Source organism: Ochotona curzoniae, unplaced genomic scaffold (assembly GCF_017591425.1).
Source record: "Ochotona curzoniae isolate NIBS_2020 unplaced genomic scaffold, NIBS_Ocur_1.0 contig_2688, whole genome shotgun sequence".
Taxonomy (NCBI): domain Eukaryota; kingdom Metazoa; phylum Chordata; class Mammalia; order Lagomorpha; family Ochotonidae; genus Ochotona; species Ochotona curzoniae.
In genome coordinates this window covers 2,423,435-2,442,401 of record NW_024465553.1, presented here as the reverse complement: position 1 = coordinate 2,442,401, position 18,967 = coordinate 2,423,435, and the positions used below count along the sequence as shown (strand labels likewise).

Here is an 18,967-nt window from a genome sequence, read left to right as displayed (position 1 = left end):
ACCCTGAGGGGCACCCACTCCACCAGATGTAGGAGGCAGATGTGGGCGTGAGGCAGGAATGCCAACTGGGCCAGGGCCCTGAGTCAGGCCCGTCAACCCCTACGAGCAGAGCTGGCAGAGCAGGACCGGCAAAGGAGCCTGGAATCTTCGCCCTGTGAAAGGTGTTGAGACGGGAGGCCGGCAGCCTGGTGTCCATTCACTGCTGAGCCAGTCTGGGAAAGGGGCTGGGACAGGCTGCCTTAGTCCTCTGAGCATGGGGAAAGTGATGAGGGCTGGGCATCTATGAGCTGTGCTTGGCAGAGCCCTGGGCATGGGTCCCAGCCTTGCCACCAACCCATTTGTTGGTTTTGGCCAGGTAACTCAACACGGTGACCAGGCCAGCAGGACTTTGCCCCCGCCACAAGCTCCACTCCCATATATGCACTTACTTGCCTATTGGTCAGTTAGAGCCAGGAAGAAATTGGCATACCAGGGAACCCCTGGGAGGGCTATTTCGTGCCCACCCAACATCGGTGCTGGGGCAGAATCTGTGAGGGGGAAGGGAGCTGTCAAGGAGGGGTTGGCAGGACTTGGGGCTCTGCCCAGCTCCAAGCAGGTGGCCGCCACAGGCTGGCCAGAAATTCCATCAAGCGTCACCGCAGGCGCTGGATCCTTTGTCCCTGGCACTCCTCGAATCTCAGGTTCCACCTCTCCAGGAGGCCCAAGGGATGCCTTTCCTGCGCAGGGGAGTGTGGGCAGGGCCTCGCCTGACCGCCCACCTGAGCTGCAGGAATTAAAATGCAGCTTCTGGGATGAGAGCCAGACCTAGTCGGGGGGCAGGGATGGAGCCCCAGGGCAAAGCCTTCCTCCGCTGCCACCCCCCCAGCCCACTGCCCCTTTCATGTTGCTCATGCACCATTGGCAACTCAACAAGAGGAAAATATTCCGGACCCCAACGACAGGGGCGAGTTCCTGCTTTGTCCTTGAAGCGTAGAGATTGGCACCTGGCCCACAGTGAGTTTAAGTAAATGCCCACCTTCCTCCTCCCCCACCCTCTGCCTGCCAGCTGGCCGTGTGTTCTTAGAGCCACCGCTGTTGGCCGCCTCCCACGGCTCCCCCGCCTGTGGGCACAGTGCCCGGCCCAGCCCCTGATTGCATGGGTCGTGAGAGCCCTTGGGCTGTCAGCTTCTGACCTCTTTCTAAGAATGTGTGTCCTGCTCCGGCAGGAGACTGGCAGCATGAACGCCAAACGTTGCGATTAAGTGCTGGAAACGTGGAGGTGAACAAAGCTGCAGTGCAGATGCTCTGTCTGCCAGAGCTCTCTCCCAGCTTTCTGGCCCGCACAGCACGTACATGGGCACCAGCACAGGGCCTGGCATCACCCAAGCCTCGCGAGGATGTGTGCTCTGCACAGCCAGCCATGCATGGCCCTGGTGCATCCTGACTCCGCAAGGCTTGGTGGCACAGAAGTGCCGTGTGGTCTATGTGCCGCTCTCCCTGGAGTCATCACTATGTGCCCTGCACTTCCCCTCATCTGCCCTGCTAGCCCTTCCCACTTCACAGGGAGCATGCTGAGGGCTGCACCTGTCCCTTATCAGCCCTGAGTCGGAAGCAGGCAGGTGTAGTTACAGGTGCAGGCTGTAAGCTCGGAGCAGCCCAGTCGGGAACGTGGTAGTTCATTAACAACCCTCCCGACAGGGCGCCATGGCACGTGTCCTGCCTCGTCCCTGGCTCCCCTCATTCCTGCAGCCCCACAGGCCCCTGCCCCCACCAGCAGGCTCCTCCACACCCTCCTAGGTCCCCACCTCCTTTCGTAATGCCCAGGATTCAGAGCCCTCCACAGTACTTGGAAGACATGGGCAGGGACGTGAGCTGGGAAGTGCCCCACCTCGCACCCCCGGACTGCAGGAAGTGGGACCCCCTCCACGCCCCCAAGAGGCATCAGATCCTGGGGGACAGAAGAGAAGGGTTGGGTTTCACATCCAGTCTGGGGCCCAGCCACTATCCCGCACTACCCCCAGGGCATGCCCTACTGCCGAGCCCCAGGACACCAGTGACTCAGGACTCATTTGCTGTCCTGCCTTTAAGGTTGCTGTCCCTGTTAGTGCTTCGCCTGGAGCCTGGGAAACTGGGTCTGAGTGGAATTGGAGAGGGTGGTCTCTGTGGACCCCCTGGTGGTTCAGCTAGACCCCTGCCTCTGGGTAAGCTCAGCTGCCACACCTAATGTACCTAGATTTTGAGATTCCCCAGAAACCATCAGGAGTCTGAAGTTGGTGCAAACGCATAAGGGTGGTTTATTCAGACTAGCCTAGGCTTCCAGCGCCACCCAGCCCAGCGGGATTGGGCGAGAGAGAGAGGGCCCCAAGGTTGGACAGCACAAGGTTTTTATACACTTCAAGCCAATTCCACAAGTCATGATTGGTCAGTTTTACTGTTAACTTTTAAAAAGAGCAAATTGGCAGGCTTCTATTGGTGGGTTTGAAGCAAGCAACTTTCAAAAAGTGCAAACTGGTGGGCTATGGGGTAGTGAGCAAGTCTTATCTAAAAAGCACACCAGGGGGCCTCCTTCCTGAGGCCTGGCCTGCCAGGGGTCACGTAGGCTGTCAGACCTGGGGTTCACCAGCCCCCCGGCCAAGCAAGCAAGGCAGAAACCACAAAAGCAGAAAATACTGAGGTTCCTCACTAACAAGCTTGGGACTTCAAGCCAGCATCACGGGCTCTGTGGTTTTAGGCAAGTCCCCTCGCCTCCGAGCCATCACTGGTCGTCCTGTGGCCTGCATGGGGCCATGGTGGGCCTGGCGGGGCGCAGGGGACACTGGGAAGAGAGGCTGCCTGAGAGGGAGCTGGTGCCACTCTCATGCCCCCAGTCAGCCTGGCAGGGTGGAGGGCCTCTTACACTGGCAGATTCCTGGGTAGTTCCACAGTGGACTTTGGTGGCAGTGACAGCCAGTGTCTTTCAGGGCCTGTGGCTTTCTGATGGTTTTTATTCCTGCATTTGGTTCCCCCATAGGAGCCTCCCCTGGGTGCCATGTCCTATGCTGTCGCCAGGGACCCAGGTGTATGACCCAAGAGAACAGACTTGCAGGTGTAGGATGGGATGCCAGCCAGGCTGGCTTCCGCTGCCCACCTAGGCTCACCTATGGGAACAAAGCGGTCGCCATGAGATCCTTGACAGGCGTCCACCTAGCACCTGCTGCCCTCCACAGAGTGACTCCGATGCGGACCGAGAGCCCAGTGTCAGCAGTGTGGAGCTGGTACTGCCAGGGGCTTGCTGGCTGACCACTTCCCCTTGATCAGCCTCCCATCTGAGTGTGCAGGAATTGTAGTGGTCGCTGCTGTCCTGGTATCCCTGAGCCCAGTTTGTTCTGAACAGAGATGGTAAATGAATCAACTCAGAGCGCTGGAAGGCAGTGCAAGGTGGACAGGCAGGAGCAGGCTGCATTTGCCCTGTCCTCCCAGGAGGGTGGAACCTCAGGTCGCCTGCTCCGGGTCCGCGCCCTTAGCCCTGCTGCCGTCCACAGCACCTACCGGGCCTGGTGTTTCTGGGCGCACCCTTCAACCTGTCTTGATGGCCTCCTGGGCCAGCTCAGCCCAGCTCTGTCTCCTGGGCTTTTCCCCCAGTGCTTAGGAGTCTCCACCATCACGTGCAGCATACCTACAGTGGCCAGGCTTTGCCCACAACGACGTCCTTCGCCGCTCCACAAAGCTTGAGCTGTGGTACAGCTGCGAGTGGCTGTGGGCTTCACCTGAGAGCCTGTGGCAGGAGTGAGGGGCATGAGGCTTAGGGAAGAGGCAACCAAGAAGTGGGGCCAGGAAGCCGTGGCAGGAGGTGATAGTCAGATGCAGTCAGTGACCACGAAGATCCGTGGAAGTGGGAAGTGCAGAGCAACGCCAGGGGTCAGCTGGCATTGCAGAAGGCTCTATTGAGGAGAGGCACTCTGGGGCCGGACTGGGGCGGGACTGGAGAGCCTTGCATTATAGCACGTGGGCTTGGGCCTGACCCTTTAAGAACCCATTCTGTTTCCCAGAGATCACTTGGGCTACAGCATGGACAGAGAAGACAGGGAAGGGGGAGTGTGGGTCCAGGAGGCAGCTGGGCGTGGACAGAGAGGCTGGCAGTGCCATTGGGGGGCTGGGGCAGAGAATGAGTGGTGGGGCCCCGTCTTGCCCCTCACCCTAGAGCCTGTGGGCTCCGGGCACAGCTCCGGAGAAGGGAACAGGCTATACCTGTCCACCCTGGCTGCTGGTCGTGACTCAGGGCAAGTGGGAGTTGACGCACCAGCACCAGGGCCCAGGAAGCTCCCACCATGGGAGACAGCCCCTGTCGCTACAGGGACACCTGCGATCACTGTCACTGGGGGTTGCCACAGGTCACCAGCCAGGCTGCTGTGGGGAGAAGTGGGGGAGCAAGGGGATTCTCATGTCAACACAGACGCCCAGGGTGGTACCGCACAGACCCTGTGCCCTCAGCCGCCATGCCTGGCATAAAGAGATTGTGCTTCGCAACCTGGAGGGCTTTGTAGCTCCGGCAACCTAATGTTTTGTCCATTCTAGAACAGAAAGGTGGGTATTTGGCGCCATGGTTGACTTTGCCTGGAATGCCCACGTCCATAGTGGGGTCACAGTGCCACCCCCAGCTCCAGCTCCAGCTCCTTGTTCTGGCTCTTCCTAGGAAGCAGTAGGTGACACATGGCTCAGGTGCTTGGGTCCCTGGCTTCTGTGCAGGAAGGCCAGAATAAATTCCCAGCCCCTGCCTTCGGCTGGCCCGGGCTCCGCTACTGCAGGCTTCTGGGGAGGGGGCGGGGGAGGGGGGCTTCCGTTCTCTGCCTTTCAAAGAAATTAAATTGCTTAAAAATAAGAGGAACAAAAGGGTTTTTGCAATCAACTGTGATCTTTCCCTTCTCTGTAATGGTTAAGACTCCAACTAATATTGAGGTCTTTATATGTCCCTCTTTTTTGTTTTTAAATTGCATGTTTGACGGTCACAGTTACAGAGAGAGAAAGAGACAGACACATTTCTCATCTACTGGTTCATTCCCCAAATGCCTGAAATGGCCAGAGCTAGGCTGCAGCTGGAAGCAGGGACTTTTTCCAGATATCCCACATGGGCGCAAGAACCCAAGGACTTGAGCCATCCTCCACTGCTTTCCAGACCATAAGCATGGAGCTGGATGGGAAGTGGAGTAACCAGGACATGAACTTGCATTCATTTTGTATGCCAGTGTCTCAGGTGGTGGCTTTACCCTCTATGCCACAATGCCAGCCCCTCCTTATACAGAGGGACAGGCATGTGCACAGCAGTCCACTATGTGGGCACCTGACTCTCCTGGACAGAGGGCAGGAGGCCTGGCCAGATTGGTGGGTGCAGAAGCACTTTGCAGCCACCAGCGGGGCCCCAGCATTGCAAGGCTGCCCTCTGCGAGTGCTGTCTTCAGAGGACGGGCTAGACAGGGATGGGGTACGGGCCCAGGGGGAAGGTGGGACCCAGACTCAAGAGCGGGCTCAACAACTGACAGCAACTTCTAGAGCAAAGCAGTAGTCTGGTTGTCTGAGCTACAGCCCAAGCCTGGGCCAAGCTGGCAGCCAGCAGCTAGCTGGGACTGAGGCATCAGGGACCCCCACGGGGCTGGCAGGACGAGTGTGGGGCTCGGTGCCTCCCACTTCAGGCCAGTCTCAGTTGGACACCACAGCGATGAAACGGAAGGAAGGAAGTGGCACTTAGCAGGTGGTGTGAGAGGAGCTGGCCGTGGGATACAGAGGAAACCTTCAGGCAGCCCTGTCACCACGTGACCATGTTGACTGCTCACTGGCTCGGGGAAGAGCCGAAAGAGGAGAGAGACTTGGTGGGAGCGCCAGTGTCGGCGCTGCAGCCCTGGGTTGAGGCCGTCGGCGCTGTCTGTCACAGCCCCCACTTTTCTCGCACTAACCTCCCGGCTCCTGTGCTTCTCTGCCCTGCAGGCCCCTCCACCCAGCGGCAGGTGCAGAATGGCCCCTCTCCTGATGAGATGGACATCCAGCGAAGGTACCCTCCCCCGTCACCCACTGTAGGTCAGAAGGGAGGCGAATTCAAGGTGGTGCTGTCCCCAGAGGCCGAGGTCAGCAGCCAAGAGGAGGCTTCCTGTGTCCCCAGTCGCTAGGAGGAAGCCACTACCAGGAGGGGTGAAGCCTGGGCAGGAGGCCGCTCCCTTGGGCCATAGGAGGTTCTGAAGTGTTGGCACTGGGAGGGAGGGAGAGCCTGGGCTGTTAGAGGTCACCAAGGCCTCCCCGAGGGGCAGCCTTCCCATGGCCGCATCACCAGGGACCAGCAGTGCCAGGATCTGAGCAGACCCAGGCCCGCCAGAGCAGGTGTTCTGTGCCCAGCACTGAGCCGTGAACGTGGGCAGGCTGGGTGTCCCCACTTCTCCATGTCTGACCTCCACTTTGTTACGCAGGCAGTGTGCCTGCCACCCTTGCCCCCCGCTACCCCTGGGGCCCTGCTCTGTGTTGGGAACACTCCACTAGGGGTGGGAATGCACTCGCCCGTTCCCACGTGCAGCCAGCGTATCCTGTCACATCCTGGTCCTCACGCTGGCCCTTCGGAGCTGACATGGCTGCCGCCTCCCTCATGAGCTACGGAAGCTCGGATGATGGAGTGGCTCACCCACGGAGGAAGGACCTATGATGGCACAACAGGGATGGCCAACACGACCCGGTCTACAGGAGACCTTCGCTCAGAGCAGGGCAGAGGACAGGGGAGTGAGCCCCCCACCAGGCCGCCCCATGGGGCTTCCTAAGCGGACATACCTCATAGGAAAGGCTGCGGCCTGAGAAGGATAAAGGCCAATGCCAGAGCCACCGGGAGCTTTTCATTCATGCTGTTCCTCGCAGGAACCCCTGGCAACTCACGGACAGGGTCCTGAGGCCAGCAAAGGAGTGGCTCACCTGTGACCCCACAGCGTGATCCCTGCAACAGGTGCCGGACGGGCCGAGCCTTTGTGAGGCACACACCTGTCTCCCCACAGCACTTGCCAAGCACCCACTGTGTGGCCGGCTCGGGGTCCAGCCCTGGAGACCCATGAGGTCATCACGGGTTATCACAGGCCCCGCCGTGCTGACTGTCCTCTCCCAGACATGGCCACCCCCAATGCAGGCAGCCCCGGGATCTCCTCCCGCCATGTGCCAGGACTGTGTAGACGGATTGGTGGGTCAGCGTTCTCTGCCTGCCTTTCGGAGCAACCTCTGGCATCCTGCCACTCGGAGCCAGGGTATCTCCTGCCACACAGCCCACCAAAGAGCCGCTTCAGTGGGAGCCGGGCGGGGCTGTGCTAGGCTCTGCCAGGGAGAACACCTGGTCCCTAACGTGTGTTTCACCTGCACAGTAAGGCCAGGTACCCTGAGACCAGGCTGGGCGAGGTGAGCCCACGCAGCCCAGGGAAAACCCAGGCACTCTGGGGGAATGGATCCAGGTGGCAGACAGCCTGCCCGGGCAGGAGTTTGCCCGTGCCCCACCCCCGTTCAGGAACCCGACCCTTCCGTGTCCCCTCCAGTTAAGCGGAGACAGCTGGTGCGTGGCGGTTCTCAGGGAGGGTGGGAGACACAGTGCACTGTGGCCCCTGGGACGCTGAGCATGCCGCTGCCCGTTGCCTTGCAGGCAAGTGATGGAACAGCACCAGCACCGCCAGGAGTCTCTGGAGAGGAGAGCATCGGCCGCAGGTGAGTGCCAACGTGCCTTGCCCACTGCCCCCTGTACCCGCCTGCCCAGCTGCTGTGTCCACTGCCCTCTGCATCCACCCCCAGGAGGAGGCATTGGCCCCCGCAGGTCACTCCTACCCGCCACCCAGTGCTCATGTCCTCAGTGGACATCCAGTGGGTCTCCGCCACAGAGCCAAGGACTGGGGGTAGGGCGGGCACAGGTGCTCTGCCGTTGTCCAGTAAGGAGTCACACTCGGAGGTCAAGTCCAGGCCAGGATGTGGCCAGTGTCCACGGGAGGTCCCTTGCACCCCGGGGTCAGAGGTGACATTCCAGGGAGGTGGGCTAGCCCATAGCACAGAGGGCGAAGCTTCTGGGGAAGGTACAGCGGTCACGGGCAGGCGCGGGGTGTCGTGGCTCCCCCAGTGCTGTCCTGCCCTTTGGTGTCATTCTTTCCACTGCCCTAGGAGGTAAGCAGGTGGCTAGCATCCCGACCCCCGTGGCCTGCCCCTCAGGTCCACCCTGTGTTCCAGCGCAGGCCAGATCCCGCTGTCGGGACAGCCTTCCTGTTACCTTCCTAGCCACCGGCTCCTCCTCGCTGCAGCCATGGCCACCGCGCCAGTCCTCTGGCATCCACTTCCTCACCCTTGCATCCTGTACCTGACTCCTGCATGGTCACTGTCCTCAGGAAGTTTCAGTGAGCTTCCGCCCAGCACAGCAGTTGGAAGCTCCTGCAGCCAGTGGCTTGCCACAGCCCTGCTGGCTGTTTGCACTCCAGGCCATGAGCCCCAAGGGCAGGGCCTGCTGCTGTTCCCAGTGTGTGCCCCGCAGGGGTGTGACATGGGGGTCCCTCCAGGATCCACCAGCCAAGGAGGTCCAAGTCAGGACACACTGCAGCAGAGAGAGCTCACCCCACCCCGGGGCCTGGGCCCCAGCTAGGAGCTGCAGACCCACGGAGTGCCCTGTTCTATTCCAGGGCCCCTTCTGCCAGCGGGGCACCCATCATCTGCAGCCAGCGCCCCACTCACGTGCAGCGGGCCTCCACCCCCGCCCCCACCACCCGTGCCACCTCCCCCAACTGGAGCCACCCCACCGCCCCCGCCCCCACTGCCAGCCGGAGGAGCCCAGGGGGCCAGCCACGACGAGAGCTCTGTATCGGGACTGGCCGCTGCGCTGGCTGGGGCCAAGCTGAGGCGAGTGCAGCGGGTAAGAGGGCCTGGCCGGCCAGGGGTGGGCGGCAGTGTGGACCTGGGGCTGGGCAGCCAGGCACTTCTTCCCGGCCCTCCAGTGTGTTCTGAACGTAGCCACTCATGGCTGTGTGTGAGAGGAGTCCGTGCTGCAGCTCTCCCCCACCCCACAGATCTGCTCACAGCTGGTCATGACCATGGTCCAGGTCTTGTCCCCCATGGGGTCGGATCCTGAGGCCTTTTGTGGCTCAGCCATCGTGGGATTCCTGGGCACATATATGGTCCCCTGACTCCCCTCGACTGACTCCCCTGCCCTGGGCAACCCCGCTAACACCTGGCACCTCTGCCCTCAGCCAGAAGATGTGCCTGGAGCCTCCAGTCCCAGCGGAACCTCCAAGTCAGATGCCAACCGGGCGAGCAGCGGGGGTGGGGGCGGAGGCCTCATGGAGGAGATGAACAAACTGCTGGCCAAGAGGTGGGTCCTGTATCTGCCCGGGCTCGCTGCTCCCAGGGCCCCTGGCAGGACCTCGTGCTCCCAGAAGCCTTTGCTACCTGGGCTCAGGCAGCTGAACTGCAACCAGCGTGTCCTTGGGCGTCAGCCTAACGAATGATGCCTAAAGGAGTGGCCTGCACATTAACCCCTCCCGGTTTTGGCTCAGCAAGTATTGACGAGGGCTTCCACAGGCAGCGCCCCATGCTGAAGGAGGCACCTGGAGATGCGTTCGAGGGAAAGGTGGACAGGGCCTGCAGGTGGGAGTCCTGCAGAGGGTCCCCAGTGGGTGACACGACAGGGTCTAGGAGGCAGACCGGAACCCAGAGGGTGGCGGCTCCCTCCTATCCGGCGAGGCCCTTCTCCAGCCGCGCCAGCAGGGGGCTCCCGCCTGCCCAGGCCATCACCTGCCCACAGGAAGCTGAGCAGCCGTGGCGGAGGGAATACAGAGCCTGGATTTCAGTTTTCAGATGTGCCGAGACAAGGTGCCCACTGCCGCAGCCGACTAAGCCCGAGAGGGACGGGAGCACATTGCTCCAGCTGTTCCTTTCCAGGATCCCACACAGATGAGCATGACAGGCCCTGATCACTCGTGCCTTCCCTCGCTGTGCCCTCCCATCTCATCCCATGCTGCGCTGTGAGGACGCGGTGAGGAACGAAGGCCCACCCAGGGCAGGCAGCTGACCTGGCGGAGACAGACCAGGTCTGCTGCTAAAGGCCACTTCCTCAGGTGGCAGGGACAGCTTAGCATGACTTCTGCAGGTGGTGAGACAGATGTGCTGAGTCCCCAAGGCCTAGGTGCAGTAGCAGACGCCAGGGAGGCATGCAGAGCCAGCCTGTGGGACAAAGGTGGGCACAGCCAGCTCACAGAGAGCCAGGAAGGCTTCCCAAAGGAGGTTCTCCCTGCAGTGGGTCTTGAAGGGTGAGGAGGAGCCGCAGGGGTGCAGCCAGTGGGGTTTAAGAAGCTGGGAAGCCCGAGAACCCCCCTGTGCCAGGAGAGCCAGCTTAGGACAGAGGAACTGGGAAACACAGACGGCCTTGCTGCACACAGATGTGGGTTCGTGGCAGCGCTGACGGGCGAACTGCACTCACAGGAAAACAGGTTCCTGGGGAAAGGTTATGGTCCCAAAGTCTAAAACCAGAGAGAGCTAGGCCTGGATGACAGAGGCCAGACTGAGAGGCAGCTGCTCCAGGAGAGCAGGAAGAGGCCAGTGTGACCACAGCTGGGCGATGCCAGATGCAGCTTCTCGCAGCCTCTACTCCTGCCTCCATGACAGGGGACGATGGGATGCAGAAGTAGAGCGTGAGGTAGTGTCCTGGCCGTGAACTGGCCCGTGATCTGGCACGGGCAGGAAGAGGGGTCTGCCTTAACGCGGCAGTGGGGAAGGCTCCAGCTCACAGCCAGGATACCGCGGTGTGGCTCCTGGCCACAGGGGTGCCTGCCGAGGCTGCCTGCTTCACCCAGACAGGTGACGTGAGTTCACCTGAGGACTGGGCGGGGCTTGCACACTGGAAGCAGAGGTGCCCTGGGTAGTGTGGGCACCTGCACAGGCTGATGTGTCTTCTTCTCTGTGTGCAGGAGGAAAGCAGCCTCGCAGACAGACAAGCCCGTGGACAGAAGGGAGGACGAGAGCCAGACGGTAGGCAGGCACCACTGGCACCCGCACATCACGCCGAAGGCTCCGGGGCCCAAGCCGGTCCTCAAAGGCGCAGGGTGTGCCCCTTCTGCACACACTGTGGGGTGCTCCTTCCCCAAGTAACTGACAGGAGCAGGTTGTTGGGCTCCTGCAGGGCAGCCCAGAGCCCAGCCCCTGGCCTCGGCAGCTTGCTAGAGCCGATTCCTGCAGGTGAAGCTTTTCCTGTATTAGCAGAGCCCCTCCCAGTGTTACACACAGGCTTCGTAAGAGGCTACACCTTGGAGACTAAGGGACAAGGAACCCAGCTGCCGGGGGCCAGGGCACACTCGCTACCTCAGCTTCCCCATCAACGCAGGGGGCAGCTGGGGCTTCCTGTGGACTCCAGCCCACCCCACTGCCCTGCTCCACACAGCTGCATCTACCAGCCCGGGTGTGTGCTATGTCCCTCCTCACCCAGCACACAGCTGCATAAGCCCTGCTCCAGACACAGCAGCATCGCAGGCCTGGGCTTCATGCAGTGTGTCTGCCTGCACATGCGCTCTCTGTGCCCGGGTCATGAAGCTGGCAGGGCCCGGCTGCCTTCAGTGCAGCTTTGTGCCCTGGACTTCACTCCAAGCTTTGTGGGCGGCTTCCAGGGCTTCCCAGCATCTGCCTGGCTCTTTGCACTCCAGGAGTGAATGTGTTCACAGAGGCCCAATCCCCGGGAGCTCCTGTTTGTCCAGGCTCCTTCTGGTACCTGAGACAGTCTGCACCCAGAGCAACCTCTGGGAGAAACACTGGCAGGCACTTTACTTTCCTTTTGGGGCCTTTCGATCTTTTCTAACTCTTCAGTGAGCACTGCTGGGGTTCTGGTGAATGGGGAAAAAGTGTTAAGAGCCAGGTGCCTCGAGAGCCACCTGCTGGCCAGGGGCCGGTTGCGTCATCATGCTAAGGACTGGTCCTGCTGCCCACACACAACAGGCCCACAGCAGCCGTCATGGCTGCCTCCCTTTCCGGCAGGGAAGAGCCGCATGTCTCTGCCTGTCTCTCAGCACTGTGCTAGCTCAGAGTTGCCGCTGATGGATTCCACCCGGAGCAGCTCTTGTCCTTGCGTGTTTATCAGCCGCAGGGCACCAGGCCAGCACGCTGACTTCCAGCATACTTGTTCCTTCCTGTCTGCCTGGCGAGACTGCTCCCAGCCTGTTCTTGTGTACCTGGACCAGAGTCTCCCAGAATTCCCTGCCCCACACGTAGATGGCCAGCCAGTGACAGCGCGGCCATGAGTGTCTGTGCTGCATTGGGGCTCCCGCGTGGTCCCCGGAGGCTGCCCGGCTGAGAGCATTCATATGACGTCTGCCCAGGACACGTGCTCCCATCCCGTTGGGCAATCCCCAGCCATCACTTGAGCCTCAGTGCAGGGCGGCCAGGGTCCACGGGACATAGAGCCTCTGTCCTGGAGAGAATTTTCAGCCTGTTGAGGAGACAGTCTGGCTGTGGCATCCAGGGGAGCAGCCCCGATGCCAGGAGGAGGAGGCTGGTGTGGGCTGCCAGGAGCCTTGGAGAAGGAGCTGGGTTAGCGGGGCTAGGGCAGGAGCAAGCGCAGAACCTACTGGGCCTGCAGTAACAAAGAAGCCGAAAGAGCAAGAAGCTGGGGAGGGGAGCAGATCAAGTAGGGGTGGCCAGACCATACCACCAGAGCTGCACCTGTCCCTGGCAAGCCTCCTCCACAGGTTCCAGGCCCCTTCAGAGCATGGTCACCGCCACATTGTTGAGCCTGGAGGTGGCCTGGAGAGAGGCAGATGAGAAGAGACCCTGACCGTGTCTTCTGGCAAGAGAACCAGTCATCTCCCATGAGCAGGGCCCTAGAGGTCGGCTGTGTCTCTGCCGCTGGATTTCTGCAGCCCTCGCTGGTCCCATGACACACAGCACAAGGCCAACCACAGCCACAGCAGCCAGTGGAGCAGTGATCCTGCCTCGCGCCCCCAGGAGTGAGCCAGGTCCCAGAAACAACAAGTCGCCAGCACAGGCTCCAGAGCCAGAGGGGTCAGGAGGGGCAGGGGACAGAGCTGCTATGAGCAGCGCATGTGCAGGAGTGGGTCACTGCACACAGCGCTGGCCAGAGGTCAGCAGCAGGTGCATGTGAGGCGGCCAGCCAGTGCTGGCTGGTGAGGGCCCGCCCTGCCCTGGTCAGAGCAGCTCTGCTCCAGCTCAGGGTCCTCCTTGCGCTTGCTCTTTGACCAGCTATAAAAGCACGAGCCCTTCAAGGTCAGACCGTCCAGTACCCACCCAACCCACACAGCTTGCCAGCACACTAATGGAAGGGCCTTTCTTGTCTTGCCCCATAGGAAGATCCAAGTAGCTCCCCATCTCTGGGGACCCGAGCATCCAGCCAGCCGTCCAACTCCTCAGGTAAGCGGGCACCCCCCACTGACCCCAGCCTTGCCCCAGGCCAGAGCGTGGGTGGGAGGGACTCCTGGAAGCAGGCCAGCTGGCTCAGCACCATCCCTAGGTGTGGAGAGCTGGGAAGCCCGGCTCCTGCCAATTCCTGCCAGGCGGCATCTGCCTGTGGCGGTGTCCCAGCTGGGCAGGCCGGCGCTCGTGTGCCCTGGACCCGAGTCCCAGCTGAGGGAGGCTGCTGTCCCTGACAGCTCAGACCCAGGCTGCAGCCCGTGTTCCTCAGAGGAGCCTTAGCTCCCAGCTGCTGGCCGGCTGGACAATGGACGCTACAGATAATGCCAGTCCCTCCGCTGCTCGAGTCGCTCCCAGTCTGAGCTGGGCCTGAGGATGTGTGATGACAACAGCGGGAGGCAGCTTCCTGTGGGCTGGTGGTTGAGTCGTCTGACAGAACCAGGTCCAGCATCTGGCCTGTGCCAGGCTGAGGGAAGCCTGCCCCCTGCTCAACCCACCTGCCCACCCTTTGGTGGCACAGCTGCCTCTTGGTGGGCCTTCCCAGAGGAGGTGATTAGCTGAGAGCCACAGGTTCATGGCCAACAACTGGAAACAGTGTCCACACCTTTCCTGGCATGTTAGAATAGCCCCGTGCATGGGTTAAATGGCTTTCTGGTATGGGCAGGCAGGGTTCCATGTGGTTGAGTGAGTTGTGCACCCAGGACCTGCTCCCAGCTGCAGGGTCCCGGTACTCCCCACTGCCTCAGCACTCTGTTCCCACCTGTATTCATCCTGCAAAGTTGGAGAGTCCAGTTCTACACACTTCTGGAAGCAGCGGCTAGCGTGGTGGCACAGTGGGCTAGCATCCCATAGCGGGATGCTGGGTCAACCTCTGGCTCCTCCCATTCCAACCCAGCTTCCTGTTCATGAGTTTTGGGAGCCAGCAGAAGACCACTGAAGTGCTTGGGCCTCTGCTGCCCACACGAGACTCAGATGGAGGTCTGGGTTTCTGGCCTCGACCTGGCCCAGATGGTCATATGGCTGAGACCCTCCAAAGCCAGGAGCTTCTCGCAGGTCTCCTGCATGCGTGCTGGGAACCAAGGATTTAGGCCATCTTCCACTGCTTTCTCAGGCCACAAGCAGGGAGCTGGATGGGAAATGGAGCAACCAGGACTTGAACAGGTACCCATATGGGTTGCCCAGAGCCACAGACAGAGGCTTAATGTGCCATACCACCACACTTGCCCCCTACCCCACATTTTGAAGGCATTTGGGGCATGAACCAGTAGATAGAAGACTGCATGTATGTCTCTCTCTCTCTCTCTCTCTCTCTGCACCTTTCAAGTCAATTCCTAAATATTGGGGTGTGGGGTGGGATGCAAACCAGCTTTGCAGCCTGGCAAGGGGCAGAGGAGGCACAGCGTGGGAGACAGCCAAAGGAGTGGCAGGTGATGCCATGCAAATGGGGTTAGCTGTCCCCCACAGCCAGGCACGTCAGGCTCTCCTGGTGACTGGACAGACTGCTGCTGGTTCAGAGCATTGCCCAGCCCTGGTGACCAAGCTTGAAACCAAGGCACCGGAGTAAGGGAGACAGGGTGACAACCTGTGGAGTGGAGCTGTGTCCTCCCAGCTCTGAGCGTCCTCATCCTCCTGGTTGACAGAGGCGAGCAGGAAGCCCTGGGAACGGAGTAACTCAGTGGAGAAGCCCGTGTCCTCGCTCCTGTCCAGGTGAGCTGCCAGGGGAGGTCGGCGCGCAGCCCTGGGCCCTGCGGGCGCGCGCCGGTTCACCCATCTCTCATTCCGTTGCCGTAGAACCCCGTCTGTGGCCAAGAGCCCTGAAGCTAAGAGTCCCCTTCAGGCGCAGCCTCACTCTAGGTACCGGACAACCCTCCCACCCACACATCCCGTGACTAACACCCCTGAGCTCCGTCTCCGTCCTGGCATCTAACAGCTTGCTTGGGAAGGGTGGTCTGTTCTTGCAGAGTGGGCAGGCGTGGGGAGTCGGGTGCGGGCAGCTCCAAGGGGGTGCTGCGGATGGAGGACGTGACCTGCCCCAGAGAGGAAGCCCCAGCAGGAAGCAGGGCAGATGAGACAACCTGACCAAGCTCCACTGTCACCCACACAGTGAGGTCTGAGTCCCAGCTGCACCGGGCAGGGATGGCGACGGCAGGGTGAAGGACAGCAGTGGACACAGCAAGTGCCACAAGCCCTGGCCACCCTGCAATGGCTTCCTGGGCCCAGGCTGCCCAGGTCCCAGCATGTGTCCAGCACAAGGCCCAACCCCAACAAGCACACCAACCACATTTCCCAAACCAAAGGCCCATGGGACAGCCAGTCAGCCCTGCGATAACCATGGAATCACTACCACCGCCCAGCACAGTTCAGAGGGGACGGCCATTGTCACAGAGCAGGTGACATCGGAAACCCCATGCACAGTGAGATAGGTTGACGAGCAGAGCAGGGAAGGCTGTAGCTGCAGGCAGAGGAGGTCTGGGCAGACAGGCAGGTTCTGTGCTGGCAACGGTCCTGTGTTCACACAGTGACAGGGACAAGGTGCTTTGGGGAGGCAGGGCAAGGTCGACTGCACAGATCACAGGGGCCACTTCCAGGAGGAAGAAGGCTAAACCCAGGCCCTGGTTCCACGCTGCAAGGTGGACGACCAGTGAGCAGGAAGTGCTGCTAGGAGCATGGAAGTGGAAGGGACATGAGAGGCTCCAGGCGTGCCAGTGGGGCAAATTCCCAGCAGGGCCTGGCACAGGTCAGGCAGCCGGGGCAGGTGGATTAAGGATCTGTGGCCAGGTGTCCGCCAGCCAGAGGATGCTGTGGAGGCCATTCCCACTTGGCATGGGGTCTCCCCCATGTTGTGCTCTGCTGTGCAGGGGGCAGCTCTGAGTCCTGGACAGCAGGAGTGGGTGACCCAGGTACCCAACAGCCACTGCCACAGCGGGGCTGGAGCCAGCAGGGGAGGTCTGGGGAGCCCAGTAGTAACCTCCTGCCAGGCCTGTTTGCTGGCCTCTGCCTGGAGTCCGTGCAGATAGGACATGGCCACACTCCTTTTCCGTCCTGGCTCCTGTAGCTGCAGACAGCGTCAGTCCTCCATCTTATCGGCTGGCCAGGGCTGGCCCTGCCATGCCAGTGCACTTGCCAGCTGCCAGCCACCACCTCCTCACCTGGCTGGACCAAGGCAGGACATGACCCGTTCCCATGTTTCCCTCAGTGCATGGTCACACCCACCTAGAACATGAGCACCACCAGGACTTTGCCCCCATGAGACTACTGAAACAAGTCACTCAGTGTCCATTCCACACCATCCCACAGGGGCACAGTCCCCAGAAAGCATCTTGGCAGAGCAGAGGGCGTCCAAGGGTGCCGCACACCCTAGCCAGCCCCAGCACAGGGAACAGGGTCTTGCTGGGGTGGCAGGCGTGCTGCCTGCGCTACTGCCACAGGCTTTCCCAGGGTGACCAGGAGCAGAGCACGTGACCAAGCTCGTGTCCCTCTCTGGCAAGCTGGAGGCAGTGACACCTCTGCCTGACCCCTCCCAACTCATCCCAGACCAGCTCCTCTGCAGGCCCCAGTCCTGACTCAGGCTGGGAGCAGGAGCATGGGGTCCAGGAGGCACTCTTGGGGCTCAGCTGGGAGAGGTGACTGGAGGTAAAAGCAGGGCAGGGGGTCTGGCCCCAGTCCCGGGGAGAGGACACCCTGGGCCCTGCCTTCCACTCTCCCACACCCTGCCTTCCTCCCCAGGATGAAGCCTGCAGGCAGCGTGAATGACGTGGCCCTGGACGCCTTAGATCTGGACCGGATGAAGCAGGTGAGCGGGTCCACTTGTTCAGCATGGCCAGCGGGCCCACAGGCAGCCGGCAAGCTGTCCGAGGAGACACAGGGGGCCCATCCTGCCGCCCTCCCACCTAGCTGGCACTCTCTGTAGTCTGCTTTCGTGCATTCCCCTTGAGCAACCGTGGTAGGACCACTGTGGACCCGAAGGGGAGAAGCCGCACTCACTTCCCCAGCGTGCGGGTCTGCACGCCACAGCATCCTGGAGCCACCTCTGCCCCTGCCTGCGCCTCTTCCCTCATCTGTTTCTCTCCCTGCTGCCCTCTCTCCCCGCCCGTGTCTCCGTCCACCTGCATCGCCACCCCCACCTTCGTCTGCCCACAGGAGATCCTGGAGGAGGTGGTGCGTGAGCTGCACAAGGTGAAGGAAGAGATTATTGATGGTGAGTGGGTGCCCGGCGGGCAGGGCCAGCATGCGGTCCCCATGGGAGGACAGGGCTCGGCACGGAGACTTGGCCAGGCTGGCCCTCAGAATCAGGGCCCACAGTTTTCCTATGAACAAAATGTTTTATTTATGTATGTATTTGAAAAGCAGAGTTACACAGAGAGAGAACTCTTCCATCTGCTGGTTCCCTCCCCAAGTGGCCACAACAGCCAGGGCTTGACCATCCTGGAGCCTGGCACTTCAGCCAGGTCTCCCACTCAGACACAGGAGCCCAAGCACTTGGGCTGTCTCCTGTGGCTTGCTTGCTTGCTTGCTTTCCTTCTTTCTTTCCTTCTTTCCCTTTTTCTTTCTTTCTTCCTTCCTTCCTTCCTTTTCTTTCTTTTCTTTCTTTGAGATTTTACTTATTATATTGGAAAGGAAAAGCAGAGAGACAGACGTTCCATCCACTGGCTCACTCCCAAATGGATGCAGCAACCAGAGCTGAGCAGATCTGAAACCAGAAGCCAGGAACTTCCTCCAGGTCTCCCATGCGAGTACAGGGTCCCAAAGCTTTGAGCCATCTTCTGCTTTCCCAGGACACAAGCAGGGGGCCGGATAGGAAATGGAGCAGCCAGGATGCAAGTGGAGCCCATATGGAATGCCAGCACCTACAGGCAGGCTAGCCAATTGAGCCATCATGCCAGCCTTCTTCCAGTTACTTTCCCAGGCGTGTTAGCAGGAAGCTAAATCAGATGTGGAGCAGTGGGGATTTGAACTGATATACCAGCACTGCAAGGGAGTGCTAGCCCTAGGGAGCTACGGTTTGAGCCAGGCCTGGGGCTGTGCCTGGGAGAGCTCCATGCCCGCCAGCCCCCAAGGTTCTGGCTGAGCCACTGGAGGCCGGAGAGTTGTCCCAAGTAACCCCCAGTGGTGTGGGCACCTCTGCTGCTGAAGCTCCACTCCCTGGGTATCGTGCAGGCTTGGCCCACTGCAGGGAAGGCCCAAGGATCAGCTTGGGGCCATCTGCTGTCCCGGCTGGGCCCGGAGGGGGACAGGGCTCCAGGGGCACAGACACCACTACCACTCTGCTTTCCCTGGGCTGCTGCCTGGCACGTCTGGCTTTGGCCCGGGGACCAGACATGGTGCCCTCCCAAAGGTGCCTCAGGAAGAACTCCAGAAAGCGATTCTGGCTCCCACCAGGGTTGCAGGGGAAGAAGGGCACAGCCTGGACCTGTTACCCAGGCAGTCAAGTCTCCCTGCTGACTTGCTCTGGCCCCAGACGTCAGCTGTGATCTGAGCAGATGAAGGACCCAGGGGCTCCAAAGGGCAGAGGCTGAGGGCAGGGGGCCCAGGGCATGGGGCCTTGGCAGAAGGAGGAGGGGCTAGGACAGAGCTGGGTAGCTGGAGTCCCCACAGAGTAACTCTCAGCCCAGAGCTG

At 60.9% G+C, this 18,967-nt stretch overlaps 1 protein-coding gene across 2 annotated transcripts in view; it reads left to right on the top strand.

Annotated features, from left to right (window-relative positions):
* EVL (Enah/Vasp-like) overlaps positions 1–18,967 on the top strand; it is a 63,078-nt gene that overhangs the window by 43,010 nt on the left and 1,101 nt on the right. For both annotated transcript variants that reach the window (XM_040975066.1, XM_040975067.1), the window contains exons 4-13: positions 5,938–6,001; positions 7,610–7,671; positions 8,625–8,854; positions 9,189–9,310; positions 10,905–10,965; positions 13,287–13,350; positions 14,991–15,057; positions 15,142–15,204; positions 17,077–17,143; positions 17,491–17,548. In XM_040975066.1, coding sequence (XP_040831000.1) covers positions 5,938–6,001; positions 7,610–7,671; positions 8,625–8,854; positions 9,189–9,310; positions 10,905–10,965; positions 13,287–13,350; positions 14,991–15,057; positions 15,142–15,204; positions 17,077–17,143; positions 17,491–17,548 — 858 coding nt within the window. The remainder of the gene's footprint in view (positions 1–5,937; positions 6,002–7,609; positions 7,672–8,624; positions 8,855–9,188; positions 9,311–10,904; positions 10,966–13,286; positions 13,351–14,990; positions 15,058–15,141; positions 15,205–17,076; positions 17,144–17,490; positions 17,549–18,967) is intronic.